The sequence below is a fragment of the Equus caballus genome, chromosome 8, assembly GCF_041296265.1.
Source record: "Equus caballus isolate H_3958 breed thoroughbred chromosome 8, TB-T2T, whole genome shotgun sequence".
Taxonomy (NCBI): domain Eukaryota; kingdom Metazoa; phylum Chordata; class Mammalia; order Perissodactyla; family Equidae; genus Equus; species Equus caballus.
The window spans coordinates 30215023-30239382 of NC_091691.1; the positions used below are offsets into that span (position 1 = coordinate 30215023).

The window sequence follows — 24360 nt, forward strand, 5'->3', positions numbered from 1 at the left end:
GAGGAGGAGCCTGCTGCCCATCCCGGCCATGCCGGATGGGGGCTGGGGCTGCAGGACAGGACCTGCACCAGTGGTCCAGCTTGGGGGTCCCCTGACAGGCCAGGTAGAAGCCTGCGGCCTTTTCTTCCATTTGTTTGTCCACCTGGACTACACGTGCTCTGGCTGAAGGGCTGGCTGCCCTTGGGGGAGGAGTGAGCAGGGGTGGGTGGGGGACCCTGGGCTTCAGGAAGGAAATGCTGCGATGAGAACTAAGCATAGTGACCCCAGGCCCCAGGGCTCTGAAAGAGGGACCCTCATACCCATTCGGAGAAAGACAGGACGACGGAGGCCGATGACTACAGTCAGGGTGGAGTGAATGTTCTCAGCCTCCCTCGCATCACAGCTGCCGTGGGGCCGCACGCTCTCAGCTGCTCAGTCCCCCCCTCCTACCCTCCCTCGGGTTTCTCCTCTTTCTTCTTCCTCTCCTCTTTCCTCTCTTCATTTCTCTCCTTTTCCATCTTCTTTTTGTGTTCTCTCTCCCCCTCTCGCCCCCTCTTCCCTTATTGAGATTACACTAGCAATATTGCCCTGAATCTGGATTTGCTCACTTAATAACAGATCATGTAAATCTCCCCAAGAGAGCAGATGTAAACCAGAATTATTCCCTTCAGGGGCGTCATCCCGGTCTGAGGTGTAGATGGGCCTCAGTTTGCAGGACCACGCTCTGGGATGAGCACCCATTTAACCCAGTTCCCCATCCCCCACCCCACTCAGCAGTGCTGCCAAAAACACCAAGATCGTTTTGAACTTGTTCCCATGTTTCCTGAGGGCCTATGTTCAGAACGGAAGGTGGCAGAGTCAGAACACACGTGCGCTCAGTTGTAACTGATGCTGTCAGGCTGCTTGCCCCACAGCAGAAGCAATTCACCAGCATCCACAGGAGCGTCCTCTTCCCTATGACCTCGCGAGCATCGAGGGTTAGTGCTTTCGTCTGTTTCTGCAGTCTACAGCGCGAACACGCGTCAGCTCAGGAGAGACTAGGGGCACAGGGAAGCACAAACCACAGGATCTTTCCAGGAGGGAGAGGGAGGTGCTCTTGAGCCCAGGAGAGCAGCCAGCCCACCCCCACACCCAGCGAACGCCTCACGGGTCCCCCAGCCTGCTTCCTCCTCCCGCCGCCCCTGGGCACCAGGCGCCCCTTACCTTCTGCAGAAGGTCGATCTCCTGCTGTTTGGCGTTGAGAACAGCCAGGGCTTGCTCATGCTCCAGTTCCAGCTGCTGCCGCCTTTCCGCAGCCTCTCGCATGTGCTGTAGGGGACAGGGCGAGGTCAGGCCGGGAGCACAGGGAGCTGGGTCTGCGTGTGCACGCAAGCTCCTGGCTCTGACTCACCCGCCCCACACGCTCCAGGGCACCCCCCTTCCCCACCCCCCGGCCCTGCCCCCAGCTTCCGGGCATTTCCTGTGGGTGGCAGGGGGAACTGGGGAAATGCTGAGACTAGCAAAGCACCCACCGCCTGCCCTTATGTTTCGTATTTTAAATGCCGCCAGCAGAACTGAGGTTCTCATGCAGAGGTGAATTCCTCTTCTCCCTTGTTTGGAAAAGATTCTCTCTCTTCTCTCCGTTTTTTCCCAGGTCTTACGTGAAGAACAGCTAAGGGTTATCACTCTTTTCCTGTGTGCTGGGTGTTGTTCCGAGCTATTTACTGCTATTATAATAATCCTTGGAGGTAGGTGCCGTCACCTGCCCCATTATACAGAGGGGACATGGAGGCTCAGAGAAGTTGTCCTTGCTCGTCACACAGCAGTAGGTGGCAGTCCAGTACTCAGACCAGAGGCTCTCAGTGGAGCCTCCAAGTCTCAGGGTTGGGTCCCGTCTGCTCGCTCTGGTGAACGGAGTGCTCAGCCCTACGAGGCCACTTGTGCCTCCTTCATGCCTCTGCAAAGGCCCGCAAGGCTCCTGCCGCCACGTCTACTTTCTGGGGCAGAGAGGGGGGCATGTTCCCTGCTGTGCTCTCCTCGTGACACCCCGTCTGTCCTCCGCAGAGGGCAGGGGTGCGCCCCGCGAGCCCCAGGGCCGGACCCTTTCCCCTCTGAGCATCTCCCCACCTCTGAGGACCGCTCACCACCCAGTCACCCCCAGGAGAACCCAGCAGCAAGATCAGAGGCCACCGCAACCTCTGCAGCCGTTCACAGCGACCGCCTGTGAGCACTGCTGCCGCGAGGAAATGCACAAGAAAGACACTGCGTGGGAAAAGGCGTGCGGCCGCACGGCTCCCACCCGGGGGGGGTCATCACACAGAACGCTCACGCACCACACCCGCCCTTCGAAAGGCGCAGGGGACCAGGGGCACAGCGTTTGGATCCAGTTTCCATTTCATTTTGGTTTTTTTTTTTTTTTTGTATAACAAAATATATGCAAAAGGTGACAGCGATCAAAATTTTAAAATCTGGATCTTTGACATAGAAGTCCAGATTCCTTCAAAAATGGGAAGATTTAGCCACGCGTTCCACCTGGAAGCAGTGGGCAGAGGATGGGTCAGCTGTTCCCTTCGCGGGGCACACGCCCTCCTGTCTGCCACTGTCCCCTCGGACCAGGCTCTCCTCCACGAGACCTGACATCTGAGGGGTGACCGTGTTATAAAGACAGGAGACACCCTGACATGACGGGGGACGTAACATACCTTCCTCCTCGGCTTGGATTTGTAGGTGAGTATTTTTATCATTTGTTATCTTAAATTCTCAATGTTTAAGTTTTCTACTTGTTTTTAGTCCCAAGGCTGGGGAAGGGGCACGTGGGGCGGGCAGAGGGCAGAGAGGCAAATTCTATTCTCTTCACCATTTTCCCTAAGTCCCCCCACCCTCTGCCGCCAAAAGCTCTTTCTTCGGGAAGGACCTCGGAGCGGAACCATTTCAGCTGCAGGTGGTGAGGGCGCGGTTTCCAGCTCACCAAGCTGAGGTTCGTCTGCACCGAAAAAGAGAAGGCTGCCCGTCCAGAGCTTCACGGGCGGCGACCCCACGTGCCAGATCTGTCTCCAGTGCCGAGCGCAACAACCCTCCAGTCCCGTCTACCGTCTCCAGAAAAGCACCCGGCTCCCTCGGAGCTGCAATCACCCCGCACCCGGGAGACAGGTGGCAGTTTCAGTGTCGCTATGGAAACCTGCCAGCACCCAGGACCCCGGGGAAAGCAGAACCCCCCGGAATACGAACAAATGCCCACAGATGTGGAAGCAGGCGTTGTCTGGCGATATGATAACCTGCTCAGGTTGGGCTGGCCTGGGTTCGTGTCTCTTTGTGGGTGGGACAGACAGAGAAACAGCACACACGTGTCCTTGCACTCCAGCCTCCAGCCTGACCCGTCCTGCCTTCCCAGGCAGGAGGGTGTTGTCTGTGTGTGGCCCTCCCCGGAGCCAGTCTGCTCTGCAGAGCTGTGGCTCCCAATTTGGGTCTAGCAATTTCTAAGGATCCCTTTACAACAGACTCCACTCCAATGCCCACCGCCAACCACAGTGGGTACAAACCGCGGCACAGGACATGAGGCAGGTTCGGAGCACGGGGACCTGCCGCTAAGAGAAACAAGCCAACAGACTCCAGAGACATCGGGAATTCGTGGAGCTTCCAAGACGCTCCCGGAATTCCTCCCCGAACGCTGCTCACTGCCTCGGAAGCTCCGGCCTTGGGCTTCTCAAGTCACCAGAGCCATGAAGCCTGCTGTTCTCCTCGCCTTCGTGGGACCGCCACAGAGGAGACGGACTCATTCACGTGAAGCTGTTAGGTCTAGAGAGGAATTTCTGTTCCATTTCTCCATTCCTTGTTTCCTCTGTGCCTTTATTCATTCAACCAACATTCATGGGGTACGTACTCTGCACCAAGAAGCTGGGGATACAGAGCAACCAGATTCTGCCTCCACGAACAGACATTCCACTGTGGAGCAGAGAGAGGAGGCACAGCAAGAAAACAGACAAGAACATGTCACATGGCAGCAGGGGTGTGATGAGGACCACTGACATTTGCATTCGACCGTCGTTCACTTGCAAGAATGGCGATTCCACACAGCCTAACGCTGACGCTGTGTTCAACCAAGGCTGTGGGGACCGTCTGTCTGAGGTGAAGATGAAATTCACTCACTGACATTCACTCATTCATTCATCAAATAATTACCAAGTCCTTGACACACGCCAGTCACACGCTGAGCTCTGAAGGCACCAGCGATACACAACAAGCACTCAAGTGTGTTCACACTCGAGCGGGGCACACGGACCACACACACGTCCCTGAAACAACACGCAGCATGCAAGGTGGTCCTGAGTGTCAGCACAGGATGGGACGGGAGCTGCCACAGGGAGTGACATGTCCGGAAGCTTCTGGAGCAGACGGAGAGACGGTGGGGAGCTGAGGTGGGAGAGGGCTGTCTGGGCGGCTGTGGGGGTCTTCCAGGGGCAGGGGTGCCTCCCATTCTCACCCAGATGTGGCAGCACGCCAACCGCTGACAGGGCTCTGAGGGCGTAAGGACCCCACTGAGCTCCTGGAAGGCTCCGGAATGTCCCCTCGCTCCAGACACTGGCTCCTGGCTGGGACGACATCCGCAGGAAGGAAAGACGTGGGGGAGGAGGGCTCTCTCCTCCATCGCTTCAAGGAGGAGCGTCTTTCCAGAGTACGACAGCCGACTTCCCCTTAGGTCTCAGCAGTCAGAACTGGCCGCACGCCCAGCCTGAGGCCGACCTCCGGCAGCCAGCCCCGAGGAGGCTGCACACAGGTTCCTGCCTGGCTCAGAGCCCTCTGTGGCCCTCATCGCTCCGGGTGCTGCTGTGGGGCTGCGCGTCCCGCCTCCTGCTTCCTCTCTGACGTCACTTCTACCACTCTCCATCTCTCGCACTCTGTTAGGCACAACAGGGTTTTCTTGCTCTTTCCAAAGACCAGGCAAACCTCTGCCTCAGAGCCTCTGCACATGCTGTTCCCTTGCTTAGTCACACTCTTTCCCTAGATATTGGAAGAGCTGGTTCTCTCAAATTCCAGCCTTTGCCCAAGTATCACCTCTCAGCGAAGCCCCCCTGGCTGCCATATTTAAAATAGTGACCCACCAGGGGCTGGCCCCGTGGCTGAGTGGTTAAGTTCGCGCGCTCCACTGCAGGCGGCCCAGTGTTTCGTCGGTTCGAATCCTGGGCGCGGACATGGCACTGCTCGTCAGACCACGCTGAGGCAGCGTCCCACATGCCACAACTAGAGGAACCCACAACGAAGAATACACAACTATGTACCGGGGGGCTTTGGGGAGAAAAAGGAAACAATAAAATCTTTAAAAAAAAAAAAAAAAAAAAATCCCATTAAAAAAAAAAAAAAATAGTGACCCACCCCTCTCCTCAGCACTCCTTATCCTCCAGCTGCTGTAAGTGGCTCCAGAGCACTTACTGCCATCAATACAATATACTATTTCTTTTTTTTTTTTGCTGAAGAAGATTCTCCCTGAACTAACCTCTGTTGCCAATCCTCCTCTTTTTGTATGTGAGCTGCCACAGTATGGCCGCTGACAGACGAGTGGTGTAGGTCTGCACCCAGGAACTAAACCTGGGCCACCAAAGCGGAGCATGCTGAACTTAACCACTAGGCCACCAGGGCTGGGCCACACTACACGTTTTACCTGCACACCGTCTGCTTCTCCACCCTGGGAGTCGAGTGGGCGCCCGGCCCCCAGCTGTGGTTCCCGCCCCTGAAGAGGTGCTCAGCACAGAAGCCAAATCCTGACCGAGGCCACACGGCCCTTTGCCATCTGCCCCTGTGACGGCCCGCAGCTCAGCCCCTGGCCGCCCCCTCGCCCCTCTGCTCCAGCCACGTGGACCCTCCCCCTGGAACCTCCCAAGCATCCCCGTCTGGTGTTACAGGGACAGCACAGACATCCAGGGACAGCAGAGATGTGCTCTGGCCTTTCAGGTCAGCCAAAGGTGGAGGGCGGTGTTTAAGAGCCAGGCAGCTTGGGTTCCAGTCCCAGCTCTGCTGCCTCCCAGCTCTGCAACCTTGGGCTGGTGACTGAACCTCTCTGGGCTTTATTTTCTTCTTCTGGATAAATTATTCATTAGCATTATTATCAATGTGTAAATGCTTAATTAATTAAGAGTTAAGTAAATCACTAATGCTGGCTAGTTAATTATGGATTAGCACCTGCTTCCTAGAGGCGTCTCGAGCACCACAGGAGCTAGAATAGTACCTGGCATCAATTAAGTTCTGTGTTACTTTTCAGCCTGAATGTAAGGAAAGCCCCAGCCCATCGACCGTCTTCAGCAGCGGGTAACACAGCGTCCTAGAAGGCTGCTCGGGTGTGAAACTCCAGGTGTGGAGGGAGGCAGGACGTACACGGCCACCAGGGGCTCTGCTAGCAGGACAACAAGCCACTAGGATGACGGCATTAGTGAGATGATAGTGATAAGGAAGTAGATGCGCTACCGTATATTAAGCGCTTGCTGTGTACCAGGCGCTCTTCCAAGTACCCACACTATCACATCTAATGCTGAGAGCTGGGGGCTGTGGTCACTATTTTACAACAGGCAGCAGACCAGGGAAGCTAAGCAACTTGCTTAAGGCCACACAGCATGAATGTGGCAGCGCCTGGAAGCCATCCCAAGAGTGTCAAACCTCAAAGCCAGTGCACCCCTCACCACTGACCCTTCTCTGGCACGAAGTCACTTACCCACAGCCATTTTCCCCATGAAACACTGCCAGGGGCGGCTCAGCAGCTCAGGTTCCAAGCAGCCAACCTAGTTCATGTGAATGATTGTGCAGCTGTTTAATGACACTATTGTTCCAGTTAATGCCTGTGCTTCTGTCTCTGTGGAAGTGGGCCCTGCCAGATGCAGCAGCGTAATCTTTATTTAGCTTTGGGAAGGAAGTTATTAGGGGGAGGAGGAAACCATTTTCCTTATGAGGATCCATTAGATACATTAACGGGATCCGGAAACCGCTCCAGGCGCGCTGCCGCGGGCTTTGGGGTCATTGGAGGACAAAGGGCGACAGACACCTTGTGGGCTCCCTGCTTAGAGGCGAAAAGGAGACGAGGGTGGTGGGTGGATGGAAACAACCGGGATGGAAATAGCTTTAAACTTGTCAGGCTGATGAACGAAGCCAACACGAAGTAGCTGTCAGAAAGGCGTAAATGCGTAGAAATATATACCCCCCAACGGGTACCACGTGTGAGCTTAATCACAGAAGCCACATTGAGGAGGACAAGACGAGCCGGGAGCTCAGATCTTACCTGTCCCTTCAAAACCACATTTCCCTCCAGCTGTGGCCCATTTGTCTGCGTCCTTTCTCAACGAAACTGCCTACAGGTTGTTGTACTCACTGTCTCCACGTGACCACTCACCCTCAGTGGACACCCTCCTGCCAAGGAGCTCCCTGATGACCAAGCCAGCGGTCACTTCTCCGCCCTGGGGACCCAATCTCTGGGTAGCACTGGACAGGAGGGCCACTCCTCTGTGAAACCCTCTCCGCTCCCGGCCCGGGAGCCCCACATTTGCCTGGTTTTCCTCCTTCTTTCACTGTTTCCCCCTCCCCATGATCTCTAAACACTGGAGTGGCAGCTGCTCTGTTTCTGATTTTCCCTCAGTCGATCTGATTCCCCACCACCGTGTTAAGTGCCATTTACAAACTCACGCTTCCGCTTCTGAGTGAAATCTTGCCTCTATGCTCACATCCGACGGCCTCCTCACCGACGGCCAGGAGGAATCTCAGATCTAGCCTGCTCAAAGCAGAGCTCTCGATTTTCTTCTCAAGCCACTTCCTTCCCCCGCTGCCCCATCTCAGCGACAGCGCCAGCGCCCGCGCCCGCGCAGCTCCTCCAGCCCAAGACGAGGAGCCGCTCTTCACCCGCCTTCCCCTCCTCGCTCAACGTTCAATCTTTAGAAAATCCTTCCATTTGCACCAAAACCTTTCCTGGATCGGCCCCTGTCTCCATACCCAGTGCAACCCCCAGGCCAGCCGCCAGCCTGGACCTCAGCCAGGCCTAGAGTGGGTCTTAGCCGCGGAGTCCTGCTGCCCTCGGACAGCCGCTGGGGCAGCCAGGGCGCTCCCACTAAACAGAAATCAGCCCCTGGCGTCTGTGACGGTGGGTGTTGTGTGTCGACCTGACTGGGAAAGCGCTGCCCAGAGAGCTGGAAACGCTATTTCCGGTGTCTGTCAGGCTGTTTCAGGAAGACACTAGCATTCGAATTAGTGGACTGAGGGCAGCAGACAGGCCTCCCCAGTGTGGGTGGGCCTCATCCAATCAGCTGAGGACCCGAATAGAACAAAAAGGTGGAGGAAGGGAGAATTCACTCTCTTTCCTTAAGCTGGCACATCCATCTCCTCCTGCCCTTGCACATCGGCACCCCTGGTTCTCAGGCCTTCAGACACAGAGCGGCACTCACACCATCAGCCCCCCGAATTCTCAGGCTTTGAACGTGGACGGAATTACACTCCAGCTCTCCTGCGTCTCCAGCTTGCGGACAGCAGACTGTGGGGCTTCCTGGCCTCCTTAACCATGTGAGCCGATTCTTAGAATGAATATCCTCTTACATGCATAGCTGTCTGTATATCTGGTTCGTTCTGTTTCTCTGGGGAACCCTGGCTAATACGCTGTCTTCTGCTTCAAGCACTCAATGGCTGCCAATTGCACTTAGAGAAAAATCCAGACTCTTTGCTGGAGCTGACAGGTTCCTCTGTGACGGGCCCACATCTCTGGCTCACGCCTTACCTCTCCCCTCTTCACTGTGCATTACCTACCATGCTGGCCTCTGCCCAGCTCCACTATCACGTCAAGATCATCCCCGCCTCCATGTCTTAGCACATGCTGTTCCCACTGCCTGAAAGGCTTGTCCTGTGTCTTCACATAGCCGGCCCTTCACAGCAGGTATCCCTGATGGGGACTATCTTGTTCATTCATATGTTTATTCCACGACTTCCCTCCTCCCCGCCTGTCTGTGAGCTGCACAAGACTAGGACCTCCTCTCCGCCTGCTTATACACCCCAGGGTGTAGATCTGCCTCTGGCATACAGTGCAACAGAATCAACGACAGAGCCACGAAGCCCCGTATCCAGAACATCTGCCCACGGCTCCAGCCCACACTCGCCTCTCCACCACTTACTGTCTCTATCGTTATTCTGCATATAATATATGCACATTATTATTCTATATGTGCTATTATTATCATCATTCTGCATATAGACTGTCATCGGCTTCGTACTGTTCTGATTAATTTTATGTAATTCTCAGTTTCTCAGATGGACTACAAACACCCCCCCAACTCTGTGTGCACGCTCCATGGGCAATAGAAGCCTGATTCAAATTTGCCAAATGGAATTCAATCAATGAGCATGGATGGAAGACCCACCCGGTGGCTGTTTGACATTCAGGGAGATTGGAAGAGAGAATTCTCACTTCTGGAGAGCCCACGTTTCAACCAAACCCAGAGTTAAAACTGTGACCCAGACACAGAAACTAATTCTGCTGGAGGAAAACCATGCCGTCAGAGTTAGTGCCACACGTTTACCCAGCGTCCTCCAGGAGACGGGCTGTGAAGGTCATAAGGGGAGAGTGGAGTCAATGGTGGAAAAGAGTTTAATCCAAAAATAGGCAAGAGATGGGCTTTGCAGGCTGAAGTTTGTGGAGTTAGGCGGATGGTGAGAGAGAAGATCACTCAGACGGTAGATGGCAGGGGGGCTGTGAGCTGAACACCAGCGGGATCTCTGAACCAGCCAAAACAGAGGATAGACAGGCTTGAAAACACGCAAACACACGAAATATACTCATATGTCCTGGCGTAGGACACACTGCTGATTCATTCTGTGCAGCATTCATTTTCCAAACACAGCCAGCATGTCCGTCTATGCCGAAACACCCATGGAAAATCACAGCCTTGCAAGGATAATATTTCTGACATACTCATCAATGTTTCCTTGTGTTACTACCCTCCATTTCTCCTCCATTCCTCCCCCACACCCCACCCAGATGGCTGGTTCATTCTATGCTCACCGCCCCATGGAAGGACGGACGGGGAAGGAGCAGGAACAAAGGACTCTCCCGGGCTTTGGTGCACAGACCCCACAGCCTCAGGGGAATTGAGAAGACAGCACACCAACGAGCTCTTTGTGGGAACTGCCTGCCACTAGAGTGTCCCTCCTCATCTGCAGAAAAATGTGGCTTCGTCAGAGGTTGACAGACAAACCGAGAAGAACTCATGCATGTATAGATAGACACCGGTGGATTCTGGAGAGAAGGGCTCTTGGCTCTGCTTTCTAGAAAGTTCCAGAGAAGTGAGACCATAGAAAACTTATGGCTAGTAGATGAGACTGGAAAACGGAGCCTGCACAGCCTGGCAGAGGTTTCTGCACTAGACTGGGATTGACCGAGAGTCCACAGAAACTCATGCAACTGAACTTACATTCCTTACCCCTACATTTTACAACAACGTCATGCAGCTGTTAACCTTGTCTCCGAAATGATGGAAACAACTAGTAGACTGTGGCGTGTGTATTTTTAAAGCCTACGTGTCAATAATAAGATGGACGGAATGGTGGGACTCGCAGCATATGCACCCCTGGGTGAGGGCAGGTGGAACCCCGACACTTGGTATTCTGTAGCCCCAACTCCAGCTTAAGTTTAACCTCCCTGAGCCGGTCAACCGTCCTCTCGCCCTCAGGTCCGTGTCTCCCCCTGCTTTGCTCCAGATCACGGAGAACTACATCTCCCAGGCTGCCTTGCTCCTGCTTCTGGGTGACTGGCCAATGGCAGGCACCAGAGGGCAGGCCAAGGAGAGAAGCCGGGTGTTTCTCCCTCCTCTGTTTCCGTGTTGTCTCTGGAGGGGGTCTGGATTGTGCTGGGTGGCCCTCACCCGTGGCCTCAGCATCTGGTTCTTGGGCCACCATCACCCCCACTGCCTCTCCAGCCCGAGAGGTGGTGTCAGCATCCTGCTGGGCGTATTGGACTTCTCACTCCTCTCGCTGTGTAACGCGTCCCCCCACGTTCAAGCCCCTCCATGAGAAACACCTGCACTGGCTCCTGCCTTTCGGCTGAGGCCTGGCTGAGAGGTTGAAGGAAAGGATGAAGCCCACTCCATACGGACATTACATTTCTAGCATTCTTTCAAAATAGAGTGTTTTACAAGAGAATTACGTAACTCTGGGGAAAAAATGTTATATTTCTTTCACTTGAGTTTTTACAACTAGATTCAAACCTGCCTCATGGATTTACTGTGACAAATGGCAGAAAAAAATGAAAACCCATTGAAATCTGAACTTAACTAACAACGTGCGAAGTAGAAATGAATCCATCCAGGAAAATGTCCGGTCTGAGCGTGGCTTGGTTTACTTTATCCACAATTTAGCTGGCTTGTCTTAACATCCTTTAATTTGTTTTCTTGAAATTCTTCTATGAAAAAAAAAGGTTTAGATGCTTCTTCTCAACTGGGAAAAGTTACTCCTTTCTTTGCCAGTCGTCAGCTGGTCTTGGATGATGGCTACTTTCAGGAGTCTCTGCGGCCTCCCCGCCCGGATAGTGAGACACGACGGGCCATCCGCCCCACAAGCGGCATGCGCACAGTGGGCGGAGATGCTCCCTGGGCCCAGCCCACCTTCTGTGGAGGAATCTTCCAGCCCAAACACCAAGGCTGAAAGCCAGCGAGCCGAGAAACGGCTAGAGACCGGTCAGGACACAAATCCTTCCATGTATTTCTGACCTACACCCAGCAGCTGAATGAACTTTAGAAATGATGCAGAATGGAAGCAAACACATCTCTCCATCCCATTATTCATCTTCCCTCAGTCACTATGAAGACACTCAGTGAAGGAACCGATGACTTTCACAGCCTCAGCCTTCCCCAGGCCCCATCGTGCAGGCTGACCAGTCAGCCCCTGTCAGGCCAGCCTTCACGTCCCAACAACGTTTCAAGGTCATTTCCGCCTCCCTGACTTTGAATAAGACATTCCCTCTGCCCTTAATGGCCTGATTTCCTCCTAAATGTTCACAAAGCCCCCTGCGCCTCAGGCCCAACTCAAGCTTCGCCTCCTCTCCTCTGTCCCAATTGCCCTCATCCTACCGCTTTCCTTCTCTCCAGTGGACACCTGCCAACCCCATCCGCCCAGCACGCATCACCTGTTCAAACGACAGCAGCATCTTGAGCTGTCCCAAGGACATCACCCTTCCCTACTCGCAGCCCTGCATTTTGGGGGCATTAACCCACCTCTGGCTCCAGGGCTTGCATGCGATCTACACCCCTCCGGCTACATGAACCCAGAGCTAGACCAATGGGACACAATTCCGAGGCATTCGCTGGAAATATTGAGAAGAAAGGAGGCGTTCCTTTCTGTGGGTGCTAAACTGGTAAGATGCAAGCCAGGAGATGTTGGGTGCCATCTCTGATGTGACTTGGTAAGAGCTTGCCTGCAAGCTGGGCTGACACAGAAGAAAGCAGAGATACAAGATGATGAGAGACTGTTCTTGCTGACATCATCTGAACCCCTTGACGCAACCTTGCCTGAAGCCCAACCTATCGTTCAGATTTCCCACTTTATAAACCAACAATTTCTCTTTTTTCCCTTAAAACTATTTGCCATAGGTTTATGTGAACTTTATCCCAAATGGCCTAACTAAAATATTTTTAAACAGCATTTATGACTGCCATGAAACTTAATTCCATGATGTCTCATATTACGCACTGAACCTTCATGACTTTTGAGTCTTGTCTCTCAAAATAAAGAGACAGCTGGTGGTTCATGATGGCTTTGGGGGCTGTTTCAATTCCATGTTTGGGGGAAGAAACAGCCAGAGAGCCAAAGGAGGCTTCTAGAAATAAAATGACATCTTCTCAGCCGCAGAAAGACTATCAACTATGGTGCAGGAGACGGGGGTGGGTGGGTGGAGGGGTCAGGGTGCTGGTTTGCCGGAGAGTTAGGACACCAGAGGGGCCAGGGCAGTCTGCAGGGTGTCAGCTGCCTCTTTCTCCAGGGGCCGGAAGCAAAGTCAGAAGACCAAAGTTGCTGGCAGCAAATTTCCTTCTTCAAGGAAACGGCCTTCTCCACAGGCACCCTCGGTCTGCGAAGGTTGAGACCCACCCAGGAGTCCAGCAACAGACCCAAGCAGCGGGTGTCAGCAAAGCTCTGGGCTGAATTTAAACAGAGGCCACAATTACACCCACGCTGGAACTGAGCCACATGGGGAAAGAGAAAGGAGCTGTGCCCAGAGTTCAAGTGCAGGGAGGGAGCGAGGTGGGAAACCGTGAGCCTGCACAGCATTTCCTGATCCCGCGGGAGGGCGGGCCACAGCAATTAAGCCTCGCTGGTATTTAACGCAGCCACCGAGAACTGTGCACAAACTTCATCCTTCTCGATCCTGTAAGCAGATTGCTGGTCTTCCCAATGTCGCCAGCCTCAGACATCAGCATCCCCATCTTCATCTAAGTGCATATGACATTTACTAAGTTCTAGAAATACTGCTGTGCTAAGTATGTAACACATAGAACCCATAGAATCTTCACAACAACCCTTGAGGCAGGTAGTATTTTTGTTTGTTTCCTTTTTTTTTTTTTTGAGGAAGAGTAGCCCTGAGCCAACATCTGCTACCAATCCTCCTCTTTTTGCTGAGGAAGACTGGCCCTGAGCTAACATCCGTACCCATCTTCCTCCACTTTATATGTGGGATGTCTGCCACAGCATGCCTTGCTGAGCAGTTCGTAGGTCCACACCCAGGATCCAAACCGGCGAGTCCTGGGCCACTGAAGCAGAACGTGCGAACTTAACTGCTACACCATCAGGCTGGCCTCAGGTAGTATTTTTTTCCCCATTTACATACAAGGAAACTGAGGCCCAGAGAGGTTAAGTAACTTGCCTGAGGTTGCTGAGCTGGTAAATGGTCAAGCCAGGATTTGAACCCAGGGAGCCCAGCTTCCTGATTGGTGCTCACATTCTCCCCACTCTGTCATCTGTCTGCTCTGTGGGAGACTTCCTGGGGGACCCCACCCATATTTGTGGGACACATTGATATTCAGCAGACTTTCTGCAAAAGAATCCAGGTCAGACCATTCCTGCAGGGCCCTGAAGCCATTCCCGGTCCCTCCGGAGTTCTCAGGCCACCAAACACACTCTGCCCTCAGCCATGTGGCCAGTGCGAAGAGCCATCGCATCTCTCCTGAGAGGCAATTTGACCGTCATCCTCATAATTTGGACAAATCCTCGTGATCCTGGCTGTCCCTGGAAGCACCTGGGGCCCCCGGGTTCTCATACAGAGTCTGAAAACCCCTGGCTGCCACCCTAAGACACACTCCCACCAAATCCTAAGTATAAACATCTTCCCGATTCCAAGGGCATGTGCCACCTCCCAGGGGCACATTTCGCATCCGAAAAGTCCTGAGGACTAGGCACCACAGCAGAAAAGCACCGGTCTGAGATGCTCTGCCTGAGGCAGGATTTATTCTTAACGCGGTGATATTTATAGTGGAACGTGGACATTACCACGGGCACTGAGGTAGCCTATGGATGTCAAGACGCCGCTTCCCCAGGAAAGCTTGCCCGTGGCACGGAGCGGACAGGTGTGGAGCAGCTTGAGTCTCCTCAATGTGAGATCAAAGGGGAACATCTCTTCTGCCTTGAATCCCGCCCTGCCTGAGCGAAGAAATGAAAGAGAATGTAATTTCCCTGAATAGCAGTTACCAGCGACGCTGTTCATGTCACATTCGCGGGATCTGTTATGCACGGTAGAAATAACGAAGCGTTTCTGCACGCACGACTTCCTTCTGCACGACACCCGGTGAACAGGACACGGGCACTCACTGAGCTCACGTCTTCACAAACAAGAAAGGGAGGCACTTAAAGCTGCTTGTTCTCCGTGTCCCCTCGATGGAAGTCAGACGCATTCATAGCGAGAATTAGCATGACACAGGGCCGTGTGCATCCCGGAAGCTGGAACATACTTTAGCCACAGCATCTTAGTTTCTCACACTGGACAAACTTAGGAAGGTAGGGGCCCCTTTTACAAAATCTCAGCGCATTCCTGATTCCTAATTTGTCCTGAATCCACCGGACAAGCCTCCCTCTTTCTCATCTGCCCTGAAGGATTCTAAAAACACAGAGACAGTGGCATTTTCCTCCTGAACAGTTATGAAGGTCACTTTCTGAAGCACAATTTTCATCATAACCCAGGGGCCCCCGACTGTCGGCCTGGGGATTGAGGCCAGACAGGTGGAGGGGATAAAGTCAGCCAGACCCGTGTTCAAATGCCACTTCTGCCCCTTGTGAGCTGTGTGCTCTGGGGTGAGTTACGTACCTCTCTGAGCCTGCTTCTTCATTTTTCAAATGGAGGAAAAGAATCCCACTTCCCAACGTTGTCGTGAGGACTAGATAAAACACCAGATTCAAAGTGGCCTGTGCAGGGTTACACCCTCTGTCACTCTCCATCAGCTTGCTCTGGGTCGGCCACATGGGTTTCTGGTTGTTTGCTGTCCTTTTCATCGTCCTGTTTCCCCTTTCCTGCCTTCTTTTGGGTGATCTGAGTGTTTCTTAGTCAGTCACACGTCGTATGACGACGTTCCGGCCGAGAGCGGGCCGCATGTACGACGGTGGTCCTGCAGGATGAGCGCATTCGGCCCAGGCGTGCAGCAGGCTGTGCCGTCCAGGTGAGCGCACGCACACTCTGAGATGTTCCCGCAACGTCGGACTCCTGACGACGCATTTCTCAGAAGCAGCCCCATCGCTGAGCGACACGCGGCCGTACTCCATTTTACACATCTGTTAAGAGTTTGCCCAACTATTTTTATATAACTTTTAGTGGCTGCTCCAGGGATCTCAACATAAACATTTAAATTTGAATAACCTATTCGGAGTTAAAATTTGCCACTCCAGGGGCCGGCCCCGCGGCCGAGTGGTTGAGTTCACGCGCTCCGCTTCAGCGGCTCAGGGTTTCATGGGTTCGGATCCTGGGCGCGGACATGGCACCGCTCATCAGGCCATGTTGAAACATCGTCCCACATGCCACAACTAGAAAGACCCACAATTAGAATATACAGCTATGTACCAGGGGGCTTTGGGGAGAAGAAGAAGAAAAAGAAGATTGGCAACAGACATTAGAAAATGAAAAATAAATTAATAAGTAAACTAAAATCGGCCACTCCAGGTGGAATGCAGAAACACCACCAGCATCTCCGTCTCTTTACTTTCTCTCTCTCTGTAGCAGCTGCCCTGTGTGTCGTTACATCTGCACACATTGGAAACCCCATGCAACAGTGTCATTATTTTTCTTTGAACTGTCACACATATTTTAAGGAATCTAGGAGGAAAGAAATAGTCCATTATATTTACCCAGCGATTCACCATGTCTGTCTCTCATCCACCCAAATTTTATTGAGCACCAACCATGTGACAGGTGCTAGATATGCAACATGGACAAAACGCCAGAAGTGGCCTTTGATTGTGTGGAACTTACATTCTAGTGGAAAAGATACGCATTCGTCACATAAGCATATAAAAGTGTGAACTTATGACAAGTGCCATGAAGGAGAAGTGCTTGATGCTGAGTCTTCAGCCACTAATAGAAGAGCCCTGGGAAGGCCATCTTCCCTGAGGAGGTGACAGATGAAAGGAGTTTTGGAGGATGAGTAGGAGTTGGTTAGGAGAAGAGGTAAGGACAAAGCATTCTAGCCAGAGGGAATGGTATGTGCAAAGATCCTGTGGCAGAGGGGATCAAAGTGAATGAAGGGTGAAGGAAGGCTGGTATGACTGGAGTGGGGAGAGTGAGATGGAGACTGTTAGAAAGAAAGCCAAAGAGGGTTGGCAGGGACCAGACCACCAGGGCCTTGAAGGAAAGCCTTCCCCGTTCTCAGAGCGATGGGCAGCTGTGCAAGGATCTGGAGTGGGGTACAAACACTGGGTTTGTTGGTAGGGAGAAAAGATCAGAGGGGAGCTGGAGCAGAGGAGGAAGACCAGCTGGAAGCTTTTGCTGTAGCCTGAGTGTGTGAGAGTGGCCATGTGGTCGCAGGGTGGAAGAAGAAATGAGGAGCGGGAGACTGGCCTGGGGATACGCGGATGACTTCTTTGAAATGGGGGGACTTGTCATGAATTGGATGTCCCGGGACGAGCAGCTGGGCGGGCAGGCAGTGGAGCAAGGGCGCAGAGCCAGACTCAGTCTCGTCTCAGGGGCCGTGGGTTTCAGCTGCAATGGAGTTTACCTCCTGGCCACACCCTTTCATTCATCCAAAAATGGTCTCTGAAGACTCGCTCTGTGCTGGGTGCCTGATGCTCAGAACGGAATGAGAAGAAGTCACAGTCTGTCTCTGTTCTCACGGAGCTTCCATGACACCCGGCAGGGCGTGCAGAAAATAGACAAGTGATCCAGCAAACGAATAAGAAAGTCAGAGACAGATGGAAGACGATGATGAGGCCGGGCGGCGTGCACGGGGGAGGGAGGAGCAGAGACCCTACTCAAGCTGGTCTGGGGAGGGGCACACTCAGCTGAGACCCACTCGACGACGAGGGGCCAGCCAGGCAAAGTCTGGAGGCAAGTGCATGGAGGCAGGAGCCAGGCTGGCGTGTGTCCCCTGTGGCTGCAGGGGTGGGGTGGGAAGAAGTGAGGGAAGGGGCAGATGGGGAGCAAATACAGCAACCCCCTGCTGCGGCTCAGTTGTGCCGCCCGGACAGCACGGTGATGCCCTCACCGGACTACACGTTTTGGTCATTGGATGTGGACCTGACATTTTTAACCTCTGCAGAGTGGTCCGCAGTACGGCCATCCCTCTCCTGGTGAACATTGTGGTCGTTTCTGCCAGTGCAGACAATGCCACAATAAACATCCCGGGGCACATAGTGGGGGCTTTATGACTTTAAGTGGACTCCGAGACGCGAGACTGTAGGGAGAGGGCATGCCATGTTAAATACGAATGGACAGTTCCGGAACTCAGAAAGTCTGTCACAATTTCGCATGGGCCAGCCCCGTGTGACTGTCTCACTCCCCACGCCCCACTGCCCTGGGCAGTGTCGTTCTGGGCGTTTCTGAAGCTGCTGGAGGGAGAGCCTCACTGTTGCTTTAGCCGGCGTCTTCCTGATGACAAGGGCAGCTGAGCATCTCATCTGCCAGCAGCGTGGACCTGATGGGCCGGCTGGGGCTCCCGGCAGAGAGCGGGGAGCAAACTGTCGCCTCCAAGCTGGGGGTGGGGGTCAGAGTCCCAGAAGGAGAGCGGGTCCTATCCTATTGGGTGCAAAACCAGACGTGTGTGTCCCACAGGACCAGCCAATGAACCAGCCGTGCCTCCGCCCAAAACCTCTTCCCACGGAGGCGGAAATGGAGCGTGACGCTCCAAAGCCGTGAACTTCCTGTTTCCTGCTGGGGTCTGAGCGTCTGGATGGTGCTGTCAGCTATTGGATCGGGCCCAGCAAGGGGTTTGCTGAAAATCGAGCCCCAGACATCATTCTCAGGTTCCAGAGGACCCTGGAGTTTGAGCATCAGAATGTGGAAAATGAGCTACAAAACGAGAATGAGGCTGGAGAGGCTCCATGGGCTCGAGGCTCACAGGTGGGGACGAGCCCACGTGCACGGAGGCCAGGTAACGGGAGGGCAGGGAGAGGAGGAGATGACAGAAGATTAACTGTCACTGTGAGAGTTCCTTATTAATCCCAGATGATCAGTTGTTCATTAACACAAAATAAGCCTCAGATCATCTGTATTCAAATGGACTAATCTTGATTATGAGAACAAATTCTGGTCCTGAATATTTTTTCCTTTTTCTTTGAATCATAAAACATAATGTGTTAAGTTTAGTTAATCGAAAATGTTTTATAGACCTGGGTCAAATTTCTGGGGTTGGCACTGCGCACTGTGGCATCCAGGTCAGAGACTGTCACTCTGCTCCCGGCGACGCCCACCTGCAGGCGGACAAGCAGCAATTGGGAATCTTGAAGGCAACAGGAGGGTCCCAATCAAGTCAAGATTTTAAAAATGAAATGAGAAGCAGTCTTGCCCTGCCTCACCCCACAGTCTTCCTGGAGATGCACGAGTGCTCAGTGGTCAGGGATGAGAGGGAAGAGCAGCCCAGCAGGCAACGCTCCCCAGGAACACAGCAGAGCCAGGCTGTGGAGTCTGGGACGGTGGGGCGAGGGGCTAGTTATTTCCCTTTGGCTCATTCTCCAAAAGCGGTAGCTTTCTCAGCAATTTTTTTCTTTTTCTTTTCTTTTTTTTTTTTTGAGGAATATTAGCCCTGAGTTAACATCTGCTGCCAAACCTCCTCTTTTTGCTGAGGAAGACTGGCCCTGAGCTAACATCTGTGCCCATCTTTCTCTACTTTATATGTGGGATGCCTGCCACAGCATGGCTCACCAAGCAGTGCCATGTCCGCACCTGGGATCCGAACTGGTGAATCCCCAGGCTGCTGAAGCAGAACGTACGAACTTAACCTCCGTGCCACCGGGCTGGCCATCAACAATTTTTGAAGATGACGTATTTGCATGAGCGAGGTGATGAATATGTGTTATGACACTGGTGCTGATCCACACAAAACACCACAGAGAGGGGGTGGCCGCGGTCACGCCCGGGCACTGGCGGACGCCACAACACTGACATGCACGTGATTAGCGAACGGGGAGGGATCACCACACGCAGGAGGGGATGTGTCCCACCCAAATGCCAGCGGACCCCTGCTGAGACGCACAGTGTGGAGGGAGCCACGGTGACAAGGCCCCAGTCCCCAGGGTCTCAGCATCCCGGAGAACACCACCTCACGGCGGTGCTCCATGAACGCCACTTCCCCGTCACCCTGCTCCCCATCCCGCGTCTTCCCTCTGCGGCTACAAGGCCCTGGCAGAGACCCCCAGGAGGCAGTGCTGTCCCACCACGCAGCTGTCCGCATCCAGGTCAGAGCTGTGAGCCGCCAAGCTGTGACGACCAATGTCAGCCGCTCTGAGCGTGTGCTGACTCTCCTCACGTTCCCTGAAGACGGCACCCAGGTCGGGCTCCCTGCCCAGGCCAGCCATCGTGGCACAGATGTCGGTTGCGGGAGAACCCAGAGGTGGGGCATTTACCGCCTGCCTCCCCCGGCGTGTCACACTTGTGGCAGCGGCTTTAGGGCTGTGGTACTGGTTTCCTGGGGCTGCTGGGACAAGAGTACCACTAAGTGGGGGCTTAAACCAACAGACGTTCATCCTCTCGCAGTTCTGGAGCCAGAAGTCTGGAATCAATCGAGGTTCGGGCAGGCCATGCTCCCTCCCAAGGCCCCGGGAGGCTCCCTCCCGTCTCTCCCAGCCTCTGCCGGTTGCCAGCGATCCTCGGCTCGTGGCAGCGTGACTCCAGTCTCTGCCTCCACCATCTCGTAGCCTTCGTCCCTGCGCGTCTGTGTCACTGTCCTTGTCTGAGAAGGGCACCAGGTGCTGGCAAGGGCCCACCGTAATCCAGCAGAACCTCATGTAACTTGATTTCATCTGCAGAGACTGTTTCCAGATAAGGCCTCACTCACAAGTTCTGAGAGGACGTGCATTTGGGGGGACACGGTTCACCCCACCGCAGCTGCCCAGTGGCTTCTCCACGGCTGCCGTTCCCACTGGGCTCCAGGAACGGCTCTCAGGGCGGTGGAAGCTGCCTGCGACTGCGGTCTCTCTCTGCTTCGCCACCCGCGCCAGTTCCGCCAGCCCGCATCTCTGTCAACGTCTCTGAATTGAGCTTTCTTAAGTCAAACTCCGGGAGGGTAGCACTCCCCCTGCCAGGACCCTAATCCTGTCCTAAAACAGAGTCTCTGTTCCGTCTGACACACAGAACCACCCCATGGGTCCTGAGCAGGTGACACGGACGAGAGGGGCTGCAGGCGCTTCATCGCACACGGAAACCGAAGCATCTGGGGCTGCGTCTGCTTCTCCCTGGAGCCGGTGAGCGCGAGGATCGCAGGTGCCCCGCACGTCCGGAGCCGGGAGCTCACGTGAAAGACATTTCCACTTTTTCGCAGTGTTTGAGACTGAGAAGCTGGAGAAAACAATCGTTTGGTTTACTCGGTTTTATCACAAGTTAGACACTGTGTGAAGCGTGGAGGTGTGGCGCTCGGTGCGGGGACGTCTTCATCTGACAGTCACCAGCCTGGCCCAGCAGATGCTGGAAACATGAATTCTCCGGCAGTGCGTCCTCTCGGAGACTCGCGGTCTGCGCCAGAAAGAAGCGGCCTTGATCTGTGGCTGCGTTTCTGCAGAAGCACCTGTGAGCCCCAGAGGACACATCCTTCTCGACCAGCATCCTCGGCCTCAGGCCTTCACCTGCTCGATTCCTCTCCACGACGGCAGAAAGTGTCTGCAGTGACAGGCCAGGTCACCATCACGCAGCCTCTTGCTCGCTCACTCGCTCACTCATTCACTCAATCATCCAGCAGCATTACTCAGTGTCTACCATACCCCAGATCTTGTCCTAGTCACTAAAACAGACAGAGTCTCTCTCAAGGATGCTGCATTTTGGTAGGGAAAACAAACAACACACAAGTAAACAATTAAAACAAGCAAGGTGAGTTTCCTCGGAAGGAACTGGAACACGGTGATGTGATGGTGACGGGCAGGGCGGCAGCCCCTTAGCTAAGATGGTGAGTCAGGCATGGTAGTGGAGTGACACGAAACCGAGACCTAACCGACCAGGAGTCAGAAATACAAGGCGCGAGGGAAACTGCATTCCAGGTGGAAGACACAGCGAGTACAAAGGCCCTGGGGTGGAACCAAGTGCGGTATGTTCCAGAAAGACAGAGAGCTGGGCCCAGGGTGCAGAGGGGTCATGGCAGGAGCCAGTGGTGAAGGGCCAGGTGGGCCAGAGCATGAGGGTCCTGCCGTAGAGTTTGGATTTTAACGTCTGCGTGATAAGAAGCTGTTGCAGGTGTGAGCAGCACAGGGACACGATGCGATTGTCGTCTTCTCAAGGCGGCTGTGGTGCTGCCTGAGGATGGGCTCTAGGGGACAATCGTCTTCGGAAGGACGCACCTGAAGCCCGGTGCGAGCTGAGGCCTCACGCTCTTGCCTATTGTAAGCAGGGAGTATGGCAGACTTTAGAATTTCCTGTGTCTGTCACTCATTCATTCGGCCCACAAGCCTTTCTTGTATGGTTTCTCCACGCCAGGCTGGGCACTGGGGATACGCTGATGAGCAAAAAAAATACAGAACCTGTCTGCACAATGCTCATAGTCTCCTGGAGGGTGATCAGAACAAAGTGATCCAGACAGCAGACACAGCAAGTGCAAAGGCCCTGGGGTGGATGGAGCACACCCACAAGAAGAGCTGAAAGGAGGCCAGGGTGGCTGAGAGCCAGGAGGAGACTTGGCCTCCAAGACATTAAGTGATCTGGCTCCTCTTTGTCTCCCTGAACTCACCCTCTAACTTTCTGTCCCCATGTTCATTCTATTTCTGCAGCTCTGGCCTCCTCACTGGCCTCAAACATGTCAGCACCCACACCTGTCTCAGACCTTCGCACTTGCTGTTCCCTTTGCTGGAACATTCTCTCCCCAGATTGTGCATGGCTCCCTCCCTCCCTTCACCCAGGTCTCTGTCCGAATGTGACATTGTCAGTGAGGCCCTCCCTGACCCCTGGATGGAAAGAGCACCCATTTTCATCACGCTCCATCTCCCCACCCTCGTCACCACCTGACACGTGAATCTGTGTATTAACTCTGCCAGCATCAGGGCATGGGGTCAGGTCACTTTCTCCAGCACCTGCAAAGTGTTTGACACATATTAGGTCTCAATAAATGTTTGTTGAATGAATGAGTGTGTCTTAGGTGTAGGTTCAATCGGGTTTTTCAGCAGGGGAGTTACCGTGGGCCTTGGAGGGTCTGCAGGAAGCCAGGCCAAGGCCTCTGGGAACCTGTTTCCTCCGACAATCAGGATGGATGGTTTTTCCTGGCTGTGCAAGTACAGAGTTACTCGGCAGCCCCCAGGACCATGAGGAAGGCCTCCGAAGAGAACCACGTGTCGGTGGACTCGTGACTGACACAAGCGGTAACAGACCATGAGAGAAAAGTCATACATTGTCTTCAGCTAAGCTGAACTATTGGGACTAAGATGAGTGCCTCAGCAGAGATATCTGGAAACAGGAAAGCCGTGCACGCTGGCTCAGCTCTAGCTCTGTGATTACACCATTAACACAGGACGAGCATCCGTAACTCCCTGCGTGCCGTGTCCCTCTGCCCCCAGTCACTTTAAGGACCTTGAAGATGGGGTCAGGTAGGAGGGTCAACTGTGACCACCAGGTGTTCGGACGACAGGCCACCGTGATCGCCATCTGAGGTCATGCTCCAACCCCGTGGGTGGCTCCCACCTTACGCATCGTCTGACGACGGAAGGAAGCCCCTTCTCGATGCTGAGCCGGGCGGTTCCCAGAGCAAGGCCCGAGGGCTCTTCCGCACCAAGGACCCTGCGGTCACAGCACCTCCGGGACCCCTATCTCCCCATCGCTAACGTTCTGCATCCCAGCAAATGACAAAATTTCTCACCCCAAAAGTTACACCAAACCCTTGCTGTGGTCCTTAACTCCTCCCTGTCTGTCAGACCCCACGCCCACTCCATCTGCAAATCCTGTGGATTCTACCTTGAAAACACACCGGAAGCTGATGCTCGCTCTTCTCTCTCCTCCCTCCTTGGCTGAAGCTGCCCTGCTCTCATCTCTGGAGCATCACTCCCAACCCACCTCCCTGCTTCCACTCCTGCCTCTCAGGTTTCTTTCTGTGTGGCCACAGGAGTGACCCTTTACAAGTGAAAAACATGTCACTCATCGCCTCTCCACCGTCCGGCAGCATCTGTGGTGAACTGATTGCACGCTATCCCCAATTCTCAATCCGTCCTGCGCCCACAGGCTGGGGAAGGCAACCGCACAGCTCCTGCAAGAGGGAGACAGTCTGTTCCTCCCGCTCTTGAAACCGGGCCAGCCTGAGACTCGCTTTGGCGGATGGAATGCCACGGAAGTGACTTGTGCCATCCTGGCCCAGTCCTCACGAGGTCTCACGTGCATCTGCTCCTCTCAGGGCCTGTTGTGCCATGACTAGAAGTCTTAGACAGCCTGCTGGGAGGTGGAACAGCAAGGGACAGAGCCAGTCGCCCTGCAAAACCCTCCAACATCAGCAAGAGCCGGTCGGCTGCCTGAGCCCCAGCCTAGAGACAGTGCCCAGCCAAGATGACAAGTGCCACTTAGCCAACCCACAGACTCGCGAGCAACACAGAAACAAAGTGTTATCGTTGTTAGCCACCAGGCTTCTTACACAGCAGTATTGGGATAACAGGTAACTGATACAATATCTGATGACAGTTAGAACAAATTCCAAAATTCTCAGAATTCTGCTTTGCCCTGAAAGACCCTACGCAAGCTAGCCCCAGCCCGGGTTCCATTTCTCACCCCTGCCCTCCCTGACTGCTCACCAGCTACCTCGCTGGTCC

At 54.0% G+C, this 24360-nt stretch overlaps 1 protein-coding gene across 31 annotated transcripts in view; it reads right to left on the minus strand.

Annotated features, from left to right (window-relative positions):
• RIMBP2 (RIMS binding protein 2) overlaps positions 1 to 24360 on the minus strand; it is a 250731-nt gene that overhangs the window by 70783 nt on the left and 155588 nt on the right. For all 31 annotated transcript variants that reach the window (XR_011441402.1, XR_011441401.1, XR_011441400.1 and 28 more), the window contains one exon: positions 1183 to 1287. Coding sequence is in view for 27 of the 31 variants with exons in the window: in XM_070275528.1 (XP_070131629.1) it covers positions 1183 to 1287 (105 nt within the window). In the remaining 4 variants the exon portion in view is untranslated. The remainder of the gene's footprint in view (positions 1 to 1182; positions 1288 to 24360) is intronic.